General features: G+C 44.1%; 1 protein-coding gene across 11 annotated transcripts in view; it reads left to right on the plus strand.

Annotated features, from left to right (window-relative positions):
- Window positions 1-1,401: 1,401 nt before the first annotated feature.
- Window positions 1,402-27,054, plus strand: part of LOC135385460 (ras-related protein RabQ-like) — a 53,316-nt gene continuing 27,663 nt past the window's right edge. Inside the window, exons 1-6 of one of the 11 annotated variants that reach the window (XM_064614780.1) lie at window positions 3,351-4,318; window positions 4,395-4,650; window positions 4,758-4,933; window positions 7,280-8,820; window positions 19,663-19,733; window positions 19,827-19,888. In XM_064614780.1, the coding sequence (XP_064470850.1) occupies window positions 8,798-8,820; window positions 19,663-19,733; window positions 19,827-19,888 (156 nt within the window). In that variant the 5' untranslated portion in view covers window positions 3,351-4,318; window positions 4,395-4,650; window positions 4,758-4,933; window positions 7,280-8,797. Of the gene's footprint in view, window positions 1,566-3,350; window positions 4,319-4,360; window positions 4,651-4,757; window positions 4,934-7,279; window positions 8,821-19,662; window positions 19,734-19,826; window positions 19,889-27,054 lie in introns of those variants that run through there. The other 10 variants (XM_064614779.1, XM_064614781.1, XM_064614784.1 and 7 more) reach the window with 10 other exon arrangements.

The following is a 27,054-nucleotide window of genomic DNA, read 5'->3' on the forward strand; positions in this document are numbered from 1 at the left end:
ATTACGTTCCAGCGAGAGGAGAGCTCGCTTGATCAAATTATGTCCGAAAGCAGGTGCCTCAAACTCAAATCGAGTCGCGTGCCGCATTGACCTTTCACCATATCATGGAGGGCTACGCAGAAAAGAAGTGGCGGTAATTTGCATAAAAGATCCTGATATACAACATCAAATAACAAGAAAATATAGAGAAAAACTAGGAGCGTTGTACGTAATTATTGTAGAGCTGGACGCTCTGTGCAGAATTCATCAGAATTCATAAAAATTAAAATACGATGGCCTTTGTTCATAACTGTTCCGTCTCTGCTTCGTTAGTCTTTCCCTATTTGATTTGTCTGAGATGAGACCACGTTAATCATCACATTAGTTACGGTGGCAGTTTACCAAAGTGCACGCGCAGACCAGGTTGCTGTGTGCGTAACTTGATGAGGTTCATGAGCCACAAGAAGCGCTCGCATGCGAAAATTCTGCCTAACATGGACAGGGGCAGCAGTACGGCGGGCAAGGCTAAAAACAATGCCTGAAAATGTGGTTTTATTCCGAATTCCTTTTTTTTTCTTTTTTTGGTATGGTGGCTTCCGTCTGCTTGGTGGTGAAGGGGCCGCAAGCCACAGAGTAGATCATCGCGGGCCACATTCGGCGAGCGAGCCACGTGTTTGAGAACTGTGTTCTGGAGAATAGGGGGCACTTCTTAGAGAACACCGTTCTCGCGAATGAATTTCAACACACCTTTTGCTGTTGTTGATGTTCGACACATATTAATTCGATAGTGCTAATTTGTGCGATAGTGCTAGTGATAGTTAATCGATAGTGATATCGATAGTTTTGCATCACTAATACTAGCTCCTGCGATCGTATGGTTCGTAATTCATTCAGTCAGTAATTCATTTTTTGTCTTCCGTGATGCGCTTGGGCGTATATTAAAAATATCTTAATAAGAACATTATAATTGCGTGTCAGGGAAAATTCACTTTTTAAAATTTTCTTCTGAATCGTTCCGAAAATCGAAATTTTCTTGTTGGACCTGCCGACTATAGATGTAATTGCTTCAAGAGTTTCATGACTTTGTACTGACGAGCCCAATCACCCAACCTTCCACACTTCTGAATGTCTATGCATCACGACAGAGAAAGAAGGCGGAATAAAACAACAAAACCAACAGAGAGCTGACTAGAAAACATTTATTTCCAGATGCTTGAAGACATGGGCGTACTAAGAGGGGGCAAGTCCCCCTCCCCCCGCGGAGCTTCAAGGTCACTTGTGAAAATTGCACACTCTATCGGTCATACGTCGTCGCGGTTGTTCTCAGATGTCATAATGGTATTGTGAGACGGAAGACGTAGCATCGTATCCCGCTCATTCGCTCTCACTCTCTCTCTCGCTTCCTTCCAGATCTGGGATCTCAATAAGCGGTTCCTTGGTTCCTGTTTCCTTGCCACAATATGAACCTCTGAACACCCGCGCAGCCCGAAGCATCCGTCTCCACCAAAATAAGTGAGGGGGTTGCAGGCTTTGCAGCCCCCTTGGGAAGAAATCCTGCGAGCGCCCATGCTCCTAGACAGTGATGGGTAAAGTACCTCAAAATTGTACTTAAAGTACAAATTGTAATTCTAAGGAATGTACAAAGTATATGACATCATTTTGACTTGAAGTACAGGAGAGAGTACTTAAATAGAAATGTACCTAAAGTAAAGTATTCGGAAAAGTACTTTAAAGTATCGACCAAGTACATCGTAAATAATGTCGCTATATATACTGTTTTGTGTGGCAACAGTTACTAGGTGAGGTATCGTTTCATGTGGAGGAGTTTCAGAACATTAATCCAGCCGCCGAAAAAGAAGTTCAATTTTTCTTAACCGCACTTTTTTCTTGTGTCCACATTGGAGTTTGAAACTGACGCTGACTTTACTATGTCCTGCCTCCTGGGGGCAGTGTTGCGCTGGTGTTGACACCCTAACATACAGGCACGGTGAGCGCACTTCGTTTTCGCACCGCATTTCGTTTCTTGTGCATCCAGTGCGGTAAAGGTGCAATAAAATAGGTTCAGCTATAGTTTAACCTATTTTTTTGCACGTCAGTGCCCAGCAAGCCATATATATCCAGAAAACGTCTACAGGATATCCTGTTTCGGAAGTTGGGATATCCCACGGACTTTGCCACAGAGCCCATTTACATCCCCGAGACGTTCTGTGGACTGGCACTTCTTTGTCATTTGTAGATCCTGCGAATATCCCGGGAACGTCTTTTTAGGATATATGGACGTACGTGGGACATCATGCAAGCAGGTCCAAACATGCACTTGCTTTTAGTTGATACGTATCTGACATGACAACACCACCCTGATATGTATGTAAATATATATGTATTCGCATACGTATTATGTCAATGTTAATTTTTACGTGTTGTGTAGTAATAACAGGTCAAAAATTCAGGGAATGCAGTAAGCCCCGCCAGCGTTCGACCAAACTTTGACGCACGGTCCACCAAGGCTGACCATGCTACCACACGTGCTTCCACCCTAAAAAGAGCAGGCACCCTTTTTGTCCCCTCCACCGCGTACGCGAATTTGAAGGAAGCATTCACAACAGTTTATGCTGACAAAATGCCCAGAGCTTATAGTGAAATAAAGGCTGTTGGGGCAAGTTCGTTACGTATTTGGGCCGTGATACACCTGTAACGGTGAGGAGGTGCTTATTTGCAATTAACCCGTGAATCTGCAGAGACATGGTATAACCAATAATGTTTCTCACATTCCTTCATGCCCGATACTGTGCTTTTTAATTCAAGCTATTGTCTATAATGGGATTAGCTGCTGAGTGGAGCTATCAAAGTGATCAAATTCCACTGTTGCTTGACGATGGTTACGAATATAGATAAATACTTTCACGGCTAGCAGCACGCGAACGATAGAAATATATAACGATTTTGCTTGTTCCCCCCATGCAATTAACGTTTACAGAAGTTTTTGTTTGCTCTCAGCAGAACAAAAATGTGGCTGTCAGAACAAGATGTCATAAACTTCTCGTTTTATCGCATATCTTCAGTCAACGTCCTGGCGACGTTCCTGTGACGTTCAACCAGTGCCCAAAATCTCGTATACTGGATCTTTCATGGGTATCCAAGGGATCTCAAGGCTTTTCCTCCATTCAAATGTCCAAAGCGAGATATCCTGCAGACATACCCAGGACATCTGTGATTTACTCGATAAAATAGAAACGCGAATGTCGTTCTGGGACATCCCACAGATATTGGATGGATGTCCAGATATTCAGGACGTTCACGAGCTTGTAAGGATATCCTAGGGATATTAGTGGTTTACTGGGTGGTTACACATATTATCATGCTTATCGACCATACTGTCCGTTATCTGCAACTGACAAGTAGTTATCTCAAGTTTATGCGACCAGCGTCTCCTGCACGCCGCGATTAGGCGTTGGAAACCAAGGCGTCTTTGAAGCCATTTTTCGTCCGCCGGATTGGCTTCGAGCTTCCACTCAGTGTTTCCTGACGTTGTATGGTGTCACCGCTGTGTGACAGCTGCGTTTGGTGACATTTGATTTCGCTCTTTTGCTCTCGGACGAAGAATAAGAAAATGATACGATACTGAGAATTCGTGGTCCTAATCTATGGTGAACTAGTCCTTCTAGTTCGTCGTACCTAATCAAACGCAAGTGTGCGATTTTTCTTCTCCTTCTTTTCTTCTTATGGCGATAAAAGTACTTTGCAGTAAAGTACCCCCAAAAAGTACTTGAGGTCCAGCACAAAATACACGTTCAAGATTGTACTTGAAGTAAAGAACAAGTACTGAGAAATGTAGTTAAAGTAGTACTTAAGTACTTGGTACTTTAAGTAATACCCATCACTGCTTCTAGAGCACGCTTTTAACAAACTCTCCGTCTGGGCGCTTCAGCGTAGAGTATTCAAGCGTAGAGCATTCAAGCATCACCACAACGGGATCTTCGAAGAGGTAGACTAGAGGGAACGCAAGCGCCACGGAGCTGCCGCAAAAGATTCGTCGTTTGCGAGACGAGATTGGTGTTCCGTCGTCTCGTTACTTCTCGGTGCACATTGCGTGCTACCCTTCTCCACTCCGTACCCCGTCTCACCCGCCTACCCTTCCTCTCCATTCCTCTCTCTCGCTCTGGGAGGCATGGCCGCTGTCGTCTCCTTTACATGTACGGAGAGGTGAACTGTTGTGTTTGCTCTGTCTGTTTCCTGTCCTGCGTCCGCAACTGAGTCCGTTGCTGTCATTTCACCTGACGATGGCGAATCGCAACACCAAAGTCGTTATCGTCGGTGCGGTTGCCGTTGGAAAATCATGGTTAGCCACATTCATCTCTTGAATTTCTCTCTTCTCATGTAGAGATAACGATGGCATCCCCTGTCTCGTCGCACAGCTGATCGTAAGCGAGTGGTGACTTGGGCGGCCCGCGGCGACCCTATCTTCAGTCGTTCGCTCTAGACGATTTCATGTTGATGGAAAATTGTATGTATGCATATTTATTGTTTACTTATACGTCAAAGACTCCATAAGGCATTACATAACGGGGAAGCACTCACAAAAGGCTGAACATTAATTTCGCACACGGGAAAAATTGAAAGAGGAGATAGCGTGGTTGCAGTGAAGTAATATCATAGTTGATCAGTTACCAGGTAAGTCACAGATAAGAGATGAATCGAAGCGATCGAGGTTAGTTGTGAGAGTTATATGCCCCGGAAGAAGATTCCAGTCGTTATATGTTTTTTGTTTTCGGGAGTAGGTGTTACGAAGGAAGTCGTGTGGCATAGTGGCACTTTGATCTTGTGGATATGGCTGTAACGTCGGGATACCGTCTGGATTTGCAAAACGGAGCTCTCTACTGGATATGCTGTTATATATTTTGTGAAGAAGCGACAGCCCAGCGACATGGCGCCTGTCAAAACGTTCTATACCAAGGTCAGTTTTATGTTTAAAGGCACTTGGAAGAGAGAGTAGTTAGACGTGATGCACACACATGATGTGTTAGAACAGATGTGTCTGAACATTTGATATATTAGGTGTTCTGCCCTCACGCGTTCACTGCCCTGCCTCATTGGTCTACTAAATGAAAACGAAAAAGACATGTTCGTTTGTATAGCTTTCGAAGTGCTGTTTGTTGGTGCTTGAAAATTCGACAGAAAGCACTGTAAATGTAAATCAGTTGACTCAGACACGGAAGCAGGGCGCACATAACCGAAGGACGCGCAAGAAGAGAGCCCACATCGTCGGCCTGGCAAAGAGCCAATAGTACCTCGGTTTGTGGAATGTTTTGGTGGTGGATGAGCTTATATGCATTGTTACAGGACGTTCTGAAGAAAGCGGTCTGGCAAGATAGGATAATCATACCATGCATTCGCATACCCGATAGTGACCAGAATATTTTGGCGGTAAATGCGCAAAACGTCACAGCTTTCTGCTGCAACATGAGCTCTCCACGACATGTCTTTCCGTGCTTTTCTAACCATCGAGGATATCATACGGCTCCACCTGCAAGATATTCCGTAGCAGATTACGCGACCAATGGTGTTGTCTGCTATGTGTGCAGTACGCTATATCAGAGGTGGCATCCTCACGATTGCAGATGAATGTGAGGATGCCCACACCCTCACATCATCCTCACCTCACGCACATGGAGGTGAGGCGAGGAAAATTTTCGAGAAGCAGGTTGAGGTGATGTGGAGTGTGGAGGTGAATTGCGGGTCGTTTGAAAGGACACGAAGAGCCAGCTTTTTTTATTATCAAGGTAGCGGCTTTTGTGCTGTAAGCACAGGCTCTCTGCACCAAAAATGAGTCCGCTGTAACTCCGTTAGTTTAAGACTTTCAGTTGAGTCAGATACACGAGAGATGTGTCAGATCAGATACATGTACGAGTGAATATAGCTTACGTCTGCTTTATGTATTTAGTTTAAATTTCAATACAGTCAAACTAGACAGTGAGTCATATTACATGATGTGCCAGATACATGAACAGGTAAATACAGGGTGTCCCAGAAAACGTGTCATCGAATTATAATAAAAAAAACTACGCCACCTAGAATCATGCGGTCAACGGCATTTGTTCTTTTGCCAACTCCTGAAGTGAATGTCATATATCGTACGATTAATTATGAAAATATTTGCGAACTGAACTCGAAATTTGCCAAGTAAAGGTCACCTTTTTACCCCACCAATATGAAGAGCGTGCCGAATTCACTCAAATTCATGATAATTGACAGTGATATCCACGAGCTATCCCATCGGAAAAAATAGCCGAACATCGTGCTTTTCGGAGCACTGGACCATAACGCGCAATGACTTTTTGAGCGCAATCGCTCTCAGTCCGACGAAAGGAGGTTCCAAAGCCAGCCCACAGAGGGTGCGTTCCAAAACAAACCCTCGAGTCGAGTAGGTCACATGACCGAGTTGTACCATGTGACCACAGAGTACGCGCCCGGTCGAGTAGCTTTGGGAACACATGGGGGACTCCGACTGAGTTAAGATGGAGGCCGGTGTCGGCACCGCTCTCATCTCGCGCGCGTCACATTTGTTTTGCAGAGACGACGATAACGGCGACTAGGGATGTATTGTGAGCTGTCTACAGGAGTCACCACGCTCCTTCGGACATAGTTGATCTCTGTCTTGTCGGCCCAGTGGGCATTTGGCCTTTTTCGGAGAAAACCCATTTCCGCAAAGAAAACGTTAGGTTGCCTCGTGAAATTTCGAAGTTCGATTTAAGAAATTAACTTTCCGTCAATTGAAATGATATAATAGAGTTACCAATATGTGGCAAAAGTTATTGGCAGAAAAAAATCCCTTGACCACATGTCTCTCCGGGGGCGTATTTCGAAACCCTGACCGATACAGAAGAGCGGCGGCGGCGGCAGCAGAAAACCCCGAAAACCCGATGCGTTTGCTGTACGGACGCCGACGCCGACGGTGGCTATTTGTAAATTGTACGCATCGCCCACAGGGCAGGGCGGAGGGTGGTGAAATGTACTGGAGAACAAGGTTAGGTTGGAACACGCACGTAATTTTGAAGTTCTTTACTATGTGTTTGGATTACAAGCAAGGGTGGGTCAAATTTGACTACCCCTTGGACTGTAGATGAGACGGAACGTTACGAAGTTATAGTTGAAACCAGACAGATATTCGGAGAATGTGTTACGCCATATAAAGCAAGAGGGCAACAACTTTTAATTTGAACGTTCGGAAACTGTCACACAAGGAACAATATGTCCTGTCGCACTGTTAATGTCAATGTCATTCTTTCCCTGTCTGATTTAGTATGTGCCTCCACCCACATTCGAAGCACATCAAAACAGTCTCTTGCGTCAAAACAGTTGTCATTTAGGAGCCTCCACTGATAATTCATATGCTGTGAGTAAACAGGGTACGTAGATTTGATCCACTCTACTGAACTGTCAATACGATGTGTCATGCTATGTGTTGCTTTATAGTGTGTAATGCTAAGGCTGAGACATACACTGAAGGCAGGAACACAAACAGGCTATCTGTATTTCAATGCAAAAGTGAAGACCTTGTTGTACTTATTATATCTCCATACAGATAATAAGTACTTACAAATGTCAGCACACACTAGTAGACAGGTCCCAATAGTTATTATACTCTAGGGAATTTTTGTAAATTTTGTTATATTTTGCAACATCAACAACCGCAACAAACTTGCAGGCGAGTCAATCGAACGACAGATGTGGCATGACTTGTATTAAAGGAAAATGATATTGTGTCAAATAAAGAATAATGTAATGATTGGATATTTGTAATAAAGAGACAGAAATTGTAATCGAGCAGCATCGCTTTGGGTGAGACTGACTTTGAAGGCTGGCTGTCGCTGCATCGAGCTCTTCTTCCGAGTGGGCATAGAGGACCTACAGTCAGGAAACAAGTGTGTGTTGTTCATACTTGACACATATATTTCAATCGAAACTGTCAAATTAATTCTCTATGTCTTAAGCTGGGTTGCACTACTGCAGATTAGACCTCCGTAAACTTGAGAGTGCAGTGCCATGGACTGTGCAGGCAATGGCTCATTTGTATGTGCTCCTAATTGAATGAAAATTCTAACATTTAAATTTTACTAGTGACACTTTTGGAATGTATGTTTTACGTATCGGAACCTTCAGTGAAAAATATTTAAAGAAAACTATGTTGGCAATTGGTGATTTTTTCAAGTTATCGGTTAGTTACAGTTTACACATTTTTTGTACAGAGCAGTGTCCAAAGCTTCAGCTCACTTGACGTATCCATGGCATGTTCATTTGTCTGTCACACAAACAGGGGTGACAAAGGATAAGACAGCGTTCACACAGGCCGACGTTCTGCACCAACTGCACATTCATGACCGACTCAAATTGGAGGGAATCTGTCACCGAACGAAACCTTCAGAAATTGGTTGTGCATTGGCAAGTCAGCGAGAGGAGCATTGTCACATGACTTATGCCCTCACTTCGAATGGTGATGCAATTTTATTTGTGTCATAGTGCCGAACTACTATTATTAGATTGCATTGGTTACGAATTGTGCAGGTGTAGCTGAAAAATAATAGTTCTTAAAAGGTCAAAGCCGCAGAGGCATCCCAGTTGGCATTTCTTAAGAGAATGTTGTTCTCTTGGTGGAATAAGATGATGTGAGATTGTTTGTCTGCGGAGCTGCCTAGTTGGTACTTGTGTATACGCAGATGGCACCGCCTCGAAGTGGGTCTGTTGGTCTCTGTGAACACTGCTTAAGGAACAGCCACAAGGCATACTTTGGAATCCTTCTCTACCTGACTTGTAAACAGCAATGGCTATGATGTCATTCCGCAGGTGAGACAGCACGTTTGCATCATGAGACGACACGAGTGCTGTGCACCAGTGCGGTAGAGAAGACCAGTGGCGTAGCCACGGGGGGGCTCGAACCCCCCCCCCCATACCTACCACAGGCTGACCCACGCAAATCGTGCAAATCCGAGGAGAAAAAGTAATATATATATATATATATATATATATATATATATATATATATATATATATATAGCGGGGGGTCCAGCGGGACGATTACAAAAGTTATTGCAGTTACCGGCGTCTAACCAGCATAGTTGAATACTTTTGAAACTATGAGCTTTTCGAGCTACTTGAAATCTCGTGAGGCGGCCTCACAGCTCATGACACCCCATATATAAACTCATTATTAAACGTTCAAATATTCTGTATTTTCATCTCTCATCTCGCTGTGTGCGCAAGCATGAGTTTGTGGGCATACCCAGGATCAGCGGAGGAGGGGGGGATTTTTTTTTTTTATATGTATCTAGCTCCCTCTACCTTGGAGGTCTGGCTACGCCACTGGAGAAGACGAATGAAAAGCGAAGTGTATCTTCCATGTGACCCTTAATTTCCGCCCCCTATGTGTGAACCACGCGGATGAACACACAACTGACAGCAGCCAAAGAGCACATTTGTACAATGCTTCACGCAAGAAATATGTAAACAGAATCCAACTAATAACTTGAAAAAGTCACTTAGTGTCAATGCAGTTCGTTCTCAGAATATTTTTTGCTGGAGGTACTGGCCCACTTGCACGAAACTTCTGCTAGGATGCTTACCTTGAGGCATTTCCTTTGACACAGCTCTGGCAGTGCATTTCGCTTATAGCAAAGTTTATGTCAGTAGCATGTGACACAAGCACTAGCAAGCCTGCGCCAAAGGGAATTCCTCAAGGTTAGGACCCTAGCAGAAGTCTAGTGCAAGCAGGCCCAGGTACTTACCCAAAAGTGTTCAAAGTAAAATTCAAAAGTTATGATATTTATTTAATTAGTGAGCACATGCAAATAAGCTACTCACTGCACAACTTATCTTTAGCGATAAGAAAGCTCTCCAATAGCACCAACTGATTATGAACTCAGGCTGCGGCCTCATACTCCCACATTTCATCAGTGTACGAGCAATGTGTCAGTAAATAAAAAAACAAAAAGAAAAAATACTCAGACTGGGGACCTTCACGAAAGAAGTCCAAAAGAAATGGGACGTGGACAACAAACGGAGTAACAATTAAATGGAGCGTTTACACTTTGGCAGTTTATTCCATGTAGCAGCTGCAGTTTTTGAAATATAATCTGCAATATTGTAAATTGTGGTAAGCGGACTTCTGGTAGGACTCACAGGATGTGAGGCCATATTTAGGTATGTTTGGTATCAGAGGGGTAGTGATTCTATTAGTAAATATATTGATGACACATAACAGAACCTTCTCATTTAATAGACGCTACCTGTAGTAATCAAAATGCATGTAAATCCTGTAAAAATATGCCTTATGAAAGAATATAAGGTGCCCTGTCTAATGCTTATGTACGAAAAGGGGGGCCATTCCCCCAAAGCCCTGAGATCAAGAGGAAAGTCTTCTCCTGCACCCACCTTCCAACACCTGCATACATACAGACATACATTATATCAATGTAAACAAAGGGGTTGTGTTGATAGGCCTGGTGGTTATGATGTTTTCATTGTCATCACGCATGCTTGTGTTTGATCAAAAGTTGACTACATTGAAAAGACAGAGCTTTTGTTAAAAACGCTACACCACTTGTTTTTCTTTGGTTTGTCTTTCCCTTTTCTTTCTTTCCTGGGAATAGGAAGCCGCCATAGCAGAGGCTAACCTTTCCCTACTATTTTTTAATATAATAAACATACCCCCCCTCCCCACACACACACACCACTATCCCTTGCTTTTACGAAAAGTGTGCTCTGTAGCCTGTATAATGGATGAGACCTGCGCTGGGTATCTGCAACCACGTATAAGACTATGCAGTATAATAATAAAACATAATAGTATATAATTAGTTATATTATTAATATTAGTTTAACAATACTAGTATAATAATAAACAACAAATATAACAGAGCATGTGTGGGCTTGATCATTTCACTCAACAAAATGGTTGCTGTGGCTGCAAGACATGAGCTTTATTAAACACAATTGTGTTACAACATTGTGTTTCTTCATCTGTCTTTCAGATAGTATAGCAAAGACAAGTGCTATCTGGTCTTAGAAGCAGGAAGCATGACCATAACAAACAAACAATAATGTATTTTTATGTATTTGTCCTTTCTATGTGTTCCAGCCTTAGAACATTAATTCTCTCATGTTCAACAGTTGCCACTTGTGTCGATACCGTCGTATGAATGTGTGTATGAGTGAGCAAAAATGTAAGAGTGAAAGAAGGATGAGTGAGAGAGAGAGTAGTTGATGTGTCCCTTCAGATGACGCACCCTTGGAAGTCGCTGGGGAGGTGTGTTAGCTTAGCTCAGTTGGTAGAGCCCTGGACCGGTAATCCAGAAGATGTGGGTTCGAGTCCTACAGCTCACTAGCCTTTTCAGTGACTTCCATCAATAATGTGGTTGCATGACAATAACTTGACCTACAATCACTGATAGAACAGCATAAATGCAGGCAAGCTGGTGGACAAACTGCATGGCAAACAACCCTGAGCAATTTGCAAATGTTGAAGACAACACGAAAAGACTGCATCCTGTCATGTTGTTTTCAGAGTACGTCCATTGATGAGGCCTGTTTACCACAAAGCATGACCTACAAGATTTGCAGAACAGTCTGCGTAAACTTCTAAAATACTTTTTTTGCGGGTTTCAAAAAATGGTGCAGTACAAAAGCAATTGCCAAAGTTCATCAAGCATCACATTGCTCTGCCCTGAGGGCATAAATAAACAAATCAGAAGGAAGCAGCATAACGAAGCAAAACGAATGGACTGGCCCTGCATGCAAGTTTTTCATATGGGCATAATTGCAAGACGTTGTGTAGAACACCAAATTACAGTAGACTCATTAATTCAAACCCCAGGTCATTACATATTTTTGTTCAAATTGTCATAAATTACTCCAAATATATGATGCAGCTCACATTTTTTAGCCTTTCCTCTAAAGAAGCACAATTACGAGTGGGGACACAAGAAAGCAGGCATAAGTTAATAACTGCAGAGATATTCAAAAGAAGCATGTCGATGGTTACTAGCTTAACACGTCAGTCCTCAAAACTAAATGTCTGATGTCAGCTAAAGCCGAAGCAGTAAGGGTGCCTTCTTTAAGAGGCAGGCATCTGGAGGTGAGCATTATGTTCAAAGGAGGGTGTCTCAAGAGGTGGCGTCAGCAACATGCGGAAGCCATCTTCTGCCAGTAGGAGGGTTTCACAAGGGAATGAAAAATGTTGATTAGGCAAAAATGCCGTTCAGTTAATAAGCTTTTCAATACACTGAAAACTGTGAGCTAAACATGGAGGTGACATGAAGTATGCAAAAGTATGAATTATCGTAGCTCGAGGTAATGAGAGAACACCTACATTAAAATGTAGCAGGTACCAGACAAGTTTTGTCGGTTGTTTGAGGTCTATCTTATTAACTGCCGTGAACTTGCCTGGGCTATACTAAAACGCAATATATTTACCCTTTCTTGTGCAACGATGGCCCGCTTAAAGACACGTCCTGAAGCTCACTAACACAACTGTTACCAGATAGCCGTACACATGCCAGTACTGTACATGTTCATCGCATTGCCCTTGGTGGTTTGTTTTTCTTTTCGTTTGCCTTTCTTTGCTGGGAATAGCAACCCGCCGTGGCGCAAGCTAACCTTTCCCTCCTATTTTTTTTTACATAATAAAGATACCCCCCCCCCCCCCCTGGTGACCTTTTACGACTAACCAATAGATGTATCTTTGTGTTGTTGAGGCTGTGTGTTCTTCGAGTTTCCCCCTACAATCTGAACGTTATAGCAGTGAGTGGGACCAGAATTCATCAAAACCATGCTCTTAAGCACAGAAAAATCAACACTTTTCAAAAGAAAATCTCATCGATTTAAAGCTTTCTGGCAGGTGTTTACACAGCCTATAGGAAAACCAAAAAGTTGTAACTCTAGCGATATGGTGCTACCATAATTGATATGTTGTTTGTGCACAGCAAACTGAAATATTAAAAGGCCGTTATTAGCGGCAAAACATGGGGAATACAGTTGTAATGTTTTTGTATTACACGGAATTACGGACTTCACTGATGCCGTCCAACTGCAACGACATGCATGAAGCCCAAGCAAGTAATTTATCCTGCAACATGTGGGGGTTTCGTGGAAACGACATTGCTGTGTGACATTGCAAGTATTACTCTAGTGACATGAATAAATAATCCCTTTTGTTTGCTTGTAATGAAAAAAAGAGAAGAAATTGAACTTGTCTCCAGACTTGTTCTGCTGCTCCTAACATAAATTCTCATCCCCTCCACTCCCTAAAAATACTGCTCATGTGCTCTGCTCGCAAGTTTCCTATTCACTATGCACATGGTCGCTGTTCAGAAGTCCACTAGGCATACGTTCACTAGCAGTCCACTATTCACAATTATCCCAGGATCATGCACAGAGAATCCTAAAAGGTTGTATCCATCCCACAGCTCTGAACACAAGTGCCTCCAAGGCAGCATCCCTAGTGTTCGGTGCCCAAAGTCCCAACACCTTCACTATATTGAAGACACTGCTGTCTAGTCGAGCCCTTTTTGTTTCATAACCTGGCAGTGCATGTTACTGTTTTACAGAGCTGCAGTGCCTTTGCATTTGTGAGCAACATGTTGTACTTAAAGCTTAATTTATGTGCATACATACGTACAGCATGTGATGGTGTGGGTATGATCAAGATTGGGTCAAGTGGGTGCAAACACTGGCACTGTATTTTTTTTTAGTTAACCCACTCCCTTACCTTGATCAGTAAACATGTGAACCTAGACACCTTCCCATTCCTATCTTGGTTTGATAAGTTAACAAGTTTCTAAGTTTGCTAGATACCCCCTTGTAGAAGCCATTGTATGACAGCTTTCCTAAATAATAAAAACAAGAGCATTGTGTCATGTGTTAGTTGCCAAAACTGAGGGCTCCCAGTAATACCCAGCCAGCAGTGGCCCCAGCCAAACATGAAAAGCAAGTTGTAAGCATCTCATGACCATGTCAAATACATCTTGTCACTATTCCTAACCAAATTCACTTAGACATGTTTTTCTGGAGCTACAATTCTAGTTATGACTGGTAATGGTCAATGGTTGTCTCCAATGAACAATTCCGTGGTGAATCTGGTATGTGAATGAGGTATTGCATAAACAGGTGACGGGTGAAACTGATGATCTTTCGTCCTGAAGTGATAACCACTTTTGTCTCTTTGTCCATTACCATCACAGTCATGAGCTGACCACAGTCATGAGAAGCTACATCACAGTCATGAGAGTTGACCATGAGACACAGAGACTGTCATAGCCATGGGATACAGAGTAAAAAATGAAATCAGATAATATAATTTACACAACAAATGGCGATTTCAATATTCCTCATGGAACGTGCAATTGCTAAGTCACAAAGTTACCAAAGTAATGTCTTGTTGAGCTGCGTAGTAATGAACTAATCTAAAACAAGTAACTAACTAATGCTTGCGTTCAGTTTGTGCAGTTCAAATGAGAAAACAAACATTTCAGGAATAAATGTGTGATAAAATTGGTCACTTCTCGTTGGGTGATATCAAGTGAGACACAAGTAGCTATACCTAAATGTTCCAACTCGTCAAAGCATCCCTTCTCTCTCCAGAAAACAAACAATGTGAATGCCATTCCTCATCATAAGATGACCAATGCAGTGATACTGACTTCATTATTGTTTTTGCTTTTACTGGTAGCTTTTGTAGAAGTATGCTTTTCATTCATTTTAGTCTTGCTATTTTGGTGCACTTGCCTTTTTAGGTATGCATGTGTATATTATGCATAATGTTTTCTCAAGTTCAGGCCACAGTTCCCTGTTAGCAGTCAGAAACACTGAATAAGGGACAAAATATAGCAATATAAAAACCTGTGTAGATTCTTTATCATGCTGTGTACATTTATCCACAACATTTAGTAATGAAAGGCAAGTGTAGTCGACTTTTTGCCAACATGTAACCACAAAAGTAAGCTGTATCAACACTATGGCCATAAAAGCTTATAAATATTGGTACAGAAAGATATGTGAAGTGCACTGAAATGCACCATAAATACAGCCTGATTACGTGTTATACCCGATTCCACCCCAGAGTCTGAAGAGTTCGTGTTAAACCAAGTATCGCCCTGAATTCAATCACGTTTCAATCATGAACTAAACTGGGTGCACATTATTTGGATTTGACGCTCAAGACCACTACATGCAACTTTCTCTGCGAGAGAAAAAAAGACAAAAGGAATATAACCTGAAAACGTCAGAGTGTCACACACACAGTCTTTGTGCACGCACTACGCACAGACTTCAGTACGGCGCCTTTGCTTTTGCAGATTCACTTCAAACTTCTCTACACGCCGCAAGGACCGATTTTCAGTTTCTGTCCCACTTTTACATTCGAACATTTTCAACTTCCATGCCGTGTATTAATGGCAACTACCACCCAAATAGCAGCACAACATCGCTCTCATACACTGAAAACACCGACTCTCTGCGGACTCACGCTTTCAAACACAAGTAGCATAAATGTTGGAAGAACTTGCGCGTTACTTAACGCGTAATCTCAAGGCACGTCAACCAGCAAGCCAAATCTCTCTGTTTCTTTTCGCTCAACCCATCTGTCCCAACCCAACACCACAAAACGTAACACCGCCTAGCAGCGTCCTGCCCAACGCGACGCATCGGCATCGGGTTTTCAGGGTTTTCTGCCGCCGCCGCTCTTCTGTATCGGTCAGGGTTTCGAAATACGCTCTCCGGGGCGTACGTTTTTTACTATGAATTTCTATCATGGTTGGTGGACCACCCTGTAGAGCTGTGACTTTACAAGGACCACGTGGCTACAAGGCAGTGAAATAAACATTGCAGAACAGCTGTTAGTGAACATATGCTAAATAGATTATGGAAAAGCACGTACATGAAGACAAAATAGAAAAGCGCACCAGCGAGACTGTCCTGGGAAATGTATCCGGCTCACATGTCTTTTACGCCCAAAAGACATGTGAGCCTGGTCCTCAAAAACCATGTCGCACAATCCCCATCGGAAGAGTGTTGCCATTTCGGTGTCCAGTTGTGTATTGATAACCCGTCGTGGAGGTCCAGTTTTTTCGACAACCACACGTTCAGGCTTCAGCTGGTTTCGATACCGCGCTTTCGCGGAAAAGACCAGACGACCAAAGCATGACGTCATTACTTGAGCGAACCTTCCCTGACCGGCCTTCGGAGGAGAGTTGAATCGAGTTAACTCTCTGGTTACTCCACCTTGTTTTGGAAGGCGGGTAGTGACGTCATCGAGTTACTGGACCCGGTTTTCGAACGGCGCTTCGGGTAGAGAGCTACTCCCGAGTTCACTCGAGTAGGTTTTGGAACGCACCCAGAGTGATTGTAGAAAAAGTAACACTTCCTAAAATTGGGAGAGAGAACGCACTATCCCAGCGAAAGTCGGACGCGATAAGCCATGACTCTCTTATCTCTTTCTGCGATGCCGGGGTGGCCTGGGTTTCCAACCTCCTTTCGTCGGTCTGACAAAGATTGCGCTGAAACATTCATTGCGCGCTATCCTGTGAGAGCTCCGTAGACCATGATGTTCCGCTATTTTTTCCGACTATAGCCGACTATATATTTCCAATGGAATAGCCCCTGAATATCCCTGTCTGTTATCATTAATTTGAGTGAATTAGACACGCCCTTCATATTGGTGGGGTAAAAAAGTGACCTTTACTTGGCAAATTTCCGACTTAAGCTCGCAAAAATTTACATAATTAAACTTACGTTACACGACATTCACATCACGAGGTGGCAAAAACCTAGTAACAACAAATGCCGTTGACCGCATGACTCTAGGTGGCGTAGTTTTTTTATTATAATTCAATGACACGTTTTCTGGGACACCCTGTATAGTTTGTGTGCTTGGTTTCAACAAAGCTAAACTAGTCAGACTGTAAGCAGATATGTTTCACACATTACTTGGAAAGATAGTAAATGACAACCAATGACCTTAACAGAGACTGATGTAAGAAATGGAGGCAATAACACGCGCTTTTAGTGCAATAAGCGTAGAAACTGGCATACATTCCGTATTGTCACAAGTTGAACGACTGTGCTTTTACTAACCACAGTTATTAGCAATGAAGTTTGGTGAAAAGGCACAAGAGATTTGTGTGTTCACAATGTAATTTTATTTGTCAGTTAAGACATAAGTAACTAGCAATCTGTACAGCTCGCCTACCTGATGGCTTCAAAACCTTGTCTTCAAGACAAGGTCCTCGAATTCCAACTACAAATGAATACGTCTGCTATTTAAATAGCATTGGTCGATAATATGAAGTCATACCAGACAAAAATGCAAGATGTACAAGTAAATTAGAAGTATAGCTGCACACCGTCCCAAACACAACCTTCGCAGCTCCATTATCATTCTCGCTTGAGATATACTCGATAAAAGTAAGTCCTGTTTTGCCAGTATGAAAAACAGAAACAGCTCAAAATTGCTCGGTTTGAGCGACTTCTCTACCAATGTGCCCTACGTTCAATTTTTAGTGTTTGTACATGCATGCAGCGGATATTTGATAAAAGACGGATGAACCAAGCAAGGTAATGAATCTTAATAGTGGGTACTTGTACCTTTTTGTCAGGAATGAACCAACGAAGCAGTAAAAAAGACCTGCTACGACACATACACCTACCCACTCGTAGTACTTTTCTGATTGCGTGTTAGAGCGGCTTAGCAACCGTGGCTATGAGCGTTGCCGCTCCTAATAGAAAGAGCAATTGTGAAGTGAAAACGTTTTGTAGAAATATGCTAAGACGAGACGAAGCAAAAAAATTATGACAAGCAGGTTGAGGTGAGGTGAGGAAGATACTTTAGAGAGAAGGTGGAGGCGAGGTGAGGTGAGGAAAACTTTTCAGAAAAAAATTAGATGAGTTGAGGAAAAATGTTCTGGAAAATGTTGAGGTGAGGTGAGGTCAGCAATGTGTTTTATAAAAAAATTGAGGTGAAGTGATGAAAACTTCCCCAAAATTGAGGTAAGGTGAGGCGACGAAAAACATCTGGGACGAAAATTGAGATGAGGGCAAAGATCTTGAGGGCATTTGCCCACTTCTGTGCTATATACTGCCGAGACTCCGGCGGCCGGCGAACGCTCAACATAAGACGCGGTTAAAACCCTTTAACGGGCGGTCATAGAACGCAGGTTAAATGCATTTATTCAGCTTCCACATGTCGTAAAAGTGCAAAGCTGAAAGCGCCAGGTCGCTGGAGCGGTCCATTTAGAAATTACCACAAATTTGTGGAAATTGTGAAAATTTATACAAATCTGATGTCAGTGATCTCAATGTGTCTCAAATACGTTTACAGACCGGTAGACAATGCTACCAACGCTTAGAAACAGCCAATAAGAACGGGGAGTAGCCACCGAAGCCATGCAATTCCCAATGGCTGCATAACCCCTAAACGGGCACTTAGACAATTTTGTATAGGTCAGAAGTGCGTGTTGACAGAGAGCCCAATTAGACGAGGGAGACATTTTTTGTCTGCATGTGCTAGGAGGGCCATATTACAAAAAAAAAAAAAAAAGAAGAAGAGAGAGAGAGAGAGAGAGACTTTTGCATGCATTGCCGGATCTCAGTCTGGGGAAATATCCTGTACAATGACGCTCCTACTCCAAAGCGCCATAACGTTTGGCGCGCGATCGTCGTCTCTCTTTTTAGGTGGGACACGTTTCGTCACGATACTTAGTGAAACAACAGAACGTTGTTTCAGAAGTAGAATGTAGGTGTGGGCACTCTTCAAGCACTCTCCTCAGACTCAGAGAACGACAGTTTGAACATGCTCAACAAAATTGTCGAGCTGCCTGTTAAAGGGTTCTTCCGCCTCATGAGCATTTTTTTTCCGCTTTTTCTCCCACTAGTGAATATATGAAGTACCGATGAAGTATATGAAACTATGAAGTGCCGATATCGCTCACGTGAATACAGGGATACATCACAAGATTCGGTGACTATAGGGGGACAAAATTTCAAGCAGCATATTTGAAAGAGGTCAATTAAACTGACGGATGAAATGTCGATTTTCATAAACCTTTAAAGGTCGGCTACGCCGATATCCTAAACATTTCAAACGTTTGTGATATTCTGAAAGCCCACATCGAACTCTCCCCAAAATACACGTTCACTCTCCCATTTCGCTACATTATCACGTGAGAAAACAGATAATTCATTCCGAAACACACATGGGGCGCGGCCATGTTTTATAACGTTGATGCACCCTACCGGGCACTGTGACATGTTCGCGTCTTCGTACTTGTCAGTGGATCACCTACGGCTTTTCGTGGGTTTTCATATCTCTGTTTGAAGGTGGCGGACGGCGGGGTTCCGCGATGAGTGAACATGTGCGGCAGCTGCGAACTCATCGGTGAGCCCGAAAAGTTGAAAGGAAATTGGCTGACGTTTGACAGCCGTCCTCTGTTTGCCCTCAAAGTTGAGACAATGTTAACATCCAAACAACGTCAGCCATAGGTCTCTAAGACATCCTGCGTTGGAAGACTCCTTCCTGTCTGGGGAGTCGGTTGACAAGCTTCCTGGCGGGGTTGCCATTAAGTGTTTCTCCCGTGTGTGTTCTGTTCCGTGTGAAAGGCTGAGCTGCGCTACAACGTTTTTTTCCCTTTAATTTCACAGTTTCTTCAATACATTCAAGAATGATGAGGGGAGCACAGAAGCGTTTCTAGCATCTGTCACTACAACACTTAGTAAGGCTTTTCGCATAATTTTCGTGTGACTACTGGTGTGGCATTGCACTGGATTGTATAATACTTGTGGTCAAACTATTTCGTTTTCTTTAGCTCCAGACATGTTTAGGAAGTTGGTCAACGTCGACAACACGGAGCTATGCCTGGAAATATGGGTGAGTCCTTATTCGTGTCAATGACAACCATTCAAACCAATGAAGTATCGCTTTCTCAGAGTTGCATCTTTGTGCCTGTGTCATTAGAATGATATTGGGGATATTTTTGTTTAATTTTAGCTGCCAAACATCTGCCAATGTTGAGGTTATCCGTGAGAATCGGCTTGCAGTGTAACTGTAACACAACTGCAAAAACGGGATCAGTGCTGTTTTCATGGCACCTTGTTAAAATTTGGTGCGGATAAAAAACACCTCGCATAATCTCAGTAGCAGTCTGCCGCTCCGTAGTGTTCGTTCTGAATTCGGCCCCAAGCAAAAGCTTAAAAAAAGATACAAAACAAAACATACCCGCATGTTTTATGGTGGTGCTCAGAATCATTGCGCAAAATATTTAGCCTCAAATTCGCAGCCCATTGTGCATATGCAGAGTTGTACACCTGACCCTGTTGCAAGCAATGTGTTACTGTGTTAATCTGTTACTTCGTTTGATGGCGAAGCGTTAGCCGCTCTACATTTTTAAATCGGTAACTAATCTACTATTTCCGTAACAAATGTACGGTTGTGCTATCATTTAACCTTACCCATACCGATATTCTCATGGTCCGCCGCCGCCATTTTCACCAGCTGCATTTCTTACTTTGGAACCCTGTCGTACCGCCTAGCGCGCTTTACAAAATGCTGTATAATGGGCCGATGTGTTCCGTGACTAGGATCGTATCACAACCAGGAACCGTGCTTCAACAAATGTTCGATTGCTTTCTTGGTACCTACAGGGAATGACCAGTGCAACTCTGTTATCAATTCGGTCAGGGCGTTGTGAACCGCAAACCGAGGTCAAGGCATTGCACGCTGTATATACAGGGTGTCCAAGCTAAATGCGAACGTATTTTTTAAAAATATATATATATATCACTTTTTTAGATGAAATCAAATGCAATATAGCATATACTGAAGGGCACTCCCTAGGAGGGCACCAGCAAACTCCTAAGCCAATGTCCTAATTAACTTTCAATATTGAACTTTTTCATTATAAAACCTACGAAGTTGTCCCAATGAGAACATCTGGTCCCTTCGGTCACCTGGTACCATAGCCGTTTCCAGAACAAAAATCCGTTCAATAGATCATCCGCAAAAAATTCGTGAAGGAACACAATTTTTTCCTTTATTTTGTTCAATACGCATCTCCAGAGGCGCGTCCTCCCTTCACTCCCGATGTGAGAGGGTGAAGGAGCACAGTGCCGCCTCATGCGTCGAAGATGAGCTTTAATACGAGGGGTGTTCAAGTCAAACCGGGACTTTCTGTCTCCTGGCTGTACAAATGACTCGCGCTGCTTCTTTTTGGTCATTTTCACACGCGACAGGCCTCCGCGTTCACCACGTGGTAGTCCAAAGTTTGTGCAAAACAGAAGACACGTGCTGGACAAGATGGCCGACAACGAGGTGAGCGCGCATATCGAACAGCGAATTGCCATGAAGTTTCTCGTGAATGAAGGCGTAAAGTCATCTGAAATTCACAGAAGATTTCAGGCTCAGTATGGCCACGATACACCTAGCCGCAACAAAGCGTTTGAGGGGTGCAAACGGTTCCGAGACGGCCGTACATCAGTGCAGGGCGACCCCGGCCGGGGCGGCTCAGAGCTCAGTGTCAGAGTTCCTGAGAACGTCCAACATGTGATTACGTGGAAAAATAAAACTAATTTCTCGCCTGTAAGTTCATTTTACTTTTGCGAAAAATAAAAAGTCCCGGTTTGACTTGAACGCCCCTCGTAGCTTGCGTAAATAAAGCAAAAACAAACGCTGTCGAACACTTCCCTTATCTCGGGTTGCATTTCCTGTTTTCTGTTCATCTTTTTCAAGGAAGCCAACCTACCAACCTTCCTGTACCGCGCTCTCCAAGTCTCTTCGTCAGCTGGACTCTCGCCCCTTCTCCCTACCGAAATTGCTTGGTCCCTGGCCCAATCCAATCCAGCAACGCTGTGCGCTCAAAGGTCTTTTGCATTTGGACACCATCAGACTTCGATCGTTATTGTGAAGAGGCTCGTTATTTTATTCCCCACATTCCCACCAGCAATGGGGTAGAGTATCGCCTCTGGCGATGAACCTCCCCAAAATCCAAAGTCAAAATAAAGTTGTTGTTGTGTCAAGGAAGAAAGAGGCGGCACTGTGCTCCTTCACCCTCTCACATTGAGAGTGAAGGGAAGACGCGTCTCTGGAGATGCGCAATGAACAAAATTAAGAAAAAATGGTGTCCCTTCACGAATTTTTTGCGGACGATCTATTCAACGGATTTTTTTTCTGAAAACGGCAACAGCATCAGGTGACCGAAGGGACCAGATGTTCTCATTGGAACAACTTCGTGTGTTTTATAATTAAAAAGTGAATTATTGAAAGTTAATTAGGACATTGGCTTAGGAGTTTGCTGGTGCCGTCCTGAGGAGTGCCCTTCAGCATATGCTATATTGCAATTGATTTCATCTCTAAAAAAGTGATATATATATTTGTTTTAAAAATCTGTTTGCATTTAGCTGGGACACCCTGTATGTAAGTAAAGGGCTAACTGGTTTGGGGTATGGTAAAGTTAATATAAAAACGAAAAAGTAGAAAGCGTCCAAGATTACAAACAGCTAGGAAAACACAAGGGAAGTTTATTGCAGATTATGGGAGAAGTCGATGTTTCAAGAGGAGCAGCCTTCAACAGGACTTGGAAATGCTGAAAATGGAAAAGATATGCTGCTGTTGCAGTGTCGAGTTGCGCCTTTAATAAACTCCCCTTGTATTTTCTGTTTGGAATCTCGGATCCATTCTACTTTTCTCTGCGTATACATGTATATATATATATATATATATATATATATAAAGAGGGGGAAAAGCCATGAAAGAAATAAGTAAATGACGCTAGACGTGTTTGAAATTCAAACTTAGATTCAGATGGCTTCTATGGCTGCACGTAGAGAAACAGATAATGAAAAAAATAGCCGGAGCTCTTTGGCTGCACGTATAGCATATGTTTGTAACTCAAACGTCGCCATGCCAGTACTGGACAGCTGTTTCGGCCTTGTTGGGCCATCATCAGCAGTACGCAGGCAGGCAACGTTTGAGTGGATGGCGTCAGAAGGTCACGTAACACGTGATTCCTCCCGTCAGGGTGAGATAACTCACTCACTGAAAGCCCAGTGCAAAGCCAGTGAAGTATAAAATGAAAAAAATAGCCGGAGCTCTTTGGCTGCACGTATAGCATATGTTTGTAACTCAAACGTCGCCATGCCAGTACTGGACAGCTGTTTCGGCCTTGTTGGGCCATCATCAGCAGTACGCAGGCAGGCAACGTTTGAGTGGATGGCGTCAGAAGGTCACGTAACACGTGATTCCTCCCGTCAGGGTGAGATAACTCACTCACTGAAAGCCCAGTGCAAAGCCAGTGAAGTATAAAATGAAAAAAAATAGCCGGAGCTCTTTGGCTGCACGTATAGCATATGTTTGTAACTCAAACGTCGCCATGCCAGTACTGGACAGCTGTTCCGGCCTTGTTGGGCCATCATCAGCAGTACGCAGGCCTGCGTACCTGCCTGCGTACTGCTGATGATGGCCCAACAAGGCCGAAACAGCTGTCCAGTACTGGCATGGCGACGTTTGAGTTACAAACATATGCTATACGTGCAGCCAAAGAGCTCCGGCTATTTTTTTCATTTTGTACTTCACTGGCTTTGCACTGGGCTTTCAGTGAGTGAGTTATCTCACCCTGACGGGAGGAATCACGTGTTACGTGACCTTCTGACGCCATCCACTCACACGTTGCCTGCCGGCGTACTGCTGATGATGGCCCAACAAGGCCGAAACAGCTGTCCAGTACTGGCATGGCGACGTTTGAGTTACAAACATATGCTATACGTGCAGCCAAAGAGCTCCGGCTATTTTTTTTTTTCATTTTATACTTCACTGGCTTTGCACTGGGCTTTCAGTGAGTGAGTTATCTCACCCTGACGGGAGGAATCACGTGTTACGTGACCTTCTGACGCCATCCACTCAAACGTTGCCTGCCTGCGTACTGCTGATGATGGCCCAACAAGGCCGAAACAGCTGTCCAGTACTGGCATGGCGACGTTTGAGTTACAAACACATGCTATACGTGCAGCCAAAGAGCTCCGGCTATTTTTTTTTTTTTCATTTTATACTTCACTGGCTTTGCACTGGGCTTTCAGTGAGTGAGTTATCTCACCCTGACGGGAGGAATCACGTGTTACGTGACCTTCTGACGCCATCCACTCAAACGTTGCCTGCCTGCGTACTGCTGATGATGGCCCAACAAGGCCAAAACAGCTGTCCAGTACTGGCATGGCGACGTTTGAGTTACAAACATATGCTATACGTGTAGCCAAAGAGCTCCGGCTATATTTTTCATTTTATACTTCACTGGCTTTGCACTGGGCTTTCAGTGAGTGAGTTATCTCACCCTGACGGGAGGAATCACGTGTTACGTGACCTTCTGACGCCATCCACTCAAACGTTGCCTGCCTGCGTACTGCTGATGATGGCCCAACAAGGCCGAAACAGCTGTCCAGTACTGGCATGGCGACGTTTGAGTTACAAACATATGCTATACGTGCAGCCAAAGAGCTCCGGCTCTTTTTTTCATTTTATACTTCACTGGCTTTGCACTGGGCTTTCAGTGAGTGAGTTATCTCACCCTGACGGGAGGACTCACGTGTTACGTGACCTGCTGACGCCATCCACTCAAACGTTGCCTGCCTGCGTACTGCTGATGATGGCCCAACAAGGCCGAAACAGCTGTCCAGCACTGGCATGGCACGTTTGAGTTACAAACATATGCTATACGTGCAGCCAAAGAGCTCCGGCTATTTTTTTCATTTTATACTTCACTGGCTTTGCACTGGGCTTTCAGTGAGTGAGTTATCTCACCCTGACGGGAGGAATCACGTGTTACGTGACCTTCTGACGCCATCCACTCAAACGTTGCCTGCCTGCGTACTGCTGATGATGGCCCAACAAGGCCGAAACAGCTGTCCAGTACTGGCATGGCGACGTTTGAGTTACAAACATATGCTATACGTGCAGCCAAAGAGCTCCGGCTATTATTTTTCATTTTATACTTCACTGGCTTTGCATTGGGCTTTCAGTGAGTGAGTTATCTCACCCTGACGGGAGGAATCACGTGTTACGTGACCTTCTGACGCCATCCACTCAAACGTTGCCTGCCTGCGTACTGCTGATGATGGCCCAACAAGGCCGAAACAGCTGTCCAGTACTGGCATGGCGACGTTTGAGTTACAAACATATGCTATACGTGCAGCCAAAGAGCTCCGGCTCTTTTTTTCATTTTATACTTCACTGGCTTTGCACTGGGCTTTCAGTGAGTGAGTTATCTCACCCTGACGGGAGGAATCACGTGTTACGTGACCTGCTGACGCCATCCACTCAAACGTTGCCTGCCTGCGTACTGCTGATGATGGCCCAACAAGGCCGAAACAGCTGTCCAGTACTGGCATGGCGACGTTTGAGTTACAAACATATGCTATACGTGCAGCCAAAGAGCTCCGGCTATTTTTTTTTTTCATTTTATACTTCACTGGCTTTGCACTGGGCTTTCAGTGAGTGAGTTATCTCACCCTGACGGGAGGAATCACGTGTTACGTGACCTTCTGACGCCATCCACTCAAACGTTGCCTGCCTGCGTACTGCTGATGATGGCCCAACAAGGCCGAAACAGCTGTCCAGTACTGGCATGGCGACGTTTGAGTTACAAACATATGCTATACGTGCAGCCAAAGAGCTCCGGCTATTTTTTTCATTTTATACTTCACTGGCTTTGCATTGGGCTTTCAGTGAGTGAGTTATCTCACCCTGACGGGAGGAATCACGTGTTACGTGACCTTCTGACGCCATCCACTCAAACGTTGCCTGCCTGCGTACTGCTGATGATGGCCCAACAAGGCCGAAACAGCTGTCCAGTACTGGCATGGCGACGTTTGAGTTACAAACATATGCTATACGTGCAGCCAAAGAGCTCCGGCTCTTTTTTTCATTTTATACTTCACTGGCTTTGCACTGGGCTTTCAGTGAGTGAGTTATCTCACCCTGACGGGAGGAATCACGTGTTACGTGACCTGCTGACGCCATCCACTCAAACGTTGCCTTCCTGCGTACTGCTGATGATGGCCCAACAAGGCCGAAACAGCTGTCCAGTACTGGCATGGCGACGTTTGAGTTACAAACATATGCTATACGTGCAGCCAAAGAGCTCCGGCTATTTTTTTTTTCATTTTATACTTCACTGGCTTTGCACTGGGCTTTCAGTGAGTGAGTTATCTCACCCTGACGGGAGGAATCACGTGTTACGTGACCTTCTGACGCCATCCACTCAAACGTTGCCTGCCTGCGTACTGCTGATGATGGCCCAACAAGGCCGAAACAGCTGTCCAGCACTGGCATGGCGACGTTTGAGTTACAAACATATAAACATATATATATATATGTTTATAAGTCCCAAACGTCGCCACACCAGCATTGGACAGCTGTTTCGGCCTTATTGGGCCTTCATCAGCAATGCGTAGGTGGGCGACGCTTGGGCGAGTGGCGTCGGAAGGTCACGTGGAACGTGATGTCCTCCCGTCAGGGTGAGCGACTCACCTCTGAAAACGATGCTGGTGTGGCGACGTTTGGGACTTATAAACATATGTTCAACGTGCAGCCAAAGAGCGTATGCTATTTTTCTCCATTTAATACTTTACTGGCTTCGCACTGGGCTTCCAGAGGTGAGTCACTCACCCTGACGGGAGGACATCACGTTCCACGTGACCTTCTGACGCCACTCGCTGAAACGTCGCCCACCTACGCATTGCTGATGAAGGCCCAATAAGGCCGAAACAGCTGTCGAATGCTGGTGTGGCGACGTTTGGGACTTATAAACATATGTTCAACGCGCAGCCAAAGAGCGTATGCTATTTTTCTTCATTTAATACTTTACTGGCTTCGCACTGCGCTTTCAGAGGTGAGTCACTCACCCTGACGGGAGGACATCACGTTCCACGTGACCTTCCGACGCCACTCGCTCAAACGTCGCCCACCTACGCATTGCTGATGATGGCCCAATAAGGCCGAAACAGCTGTCCAATGCTGGTGTGGCGACGTTTTGGACTTATAAACATATG

This window comes from Ornithodoros turicata, chromosome 2 (assembly GCF_037126465.1).
Source record: "Ornithodoros turicata isolate Travis chromosome 2, ASM3712646v1, whole genome shotgun sequence".
NCBI lineage: Eukaryota > Metazoa > Arthropoda > Arachnida > Ixodida > Argasidae > Ornithodoros > Ornithodoros turicata.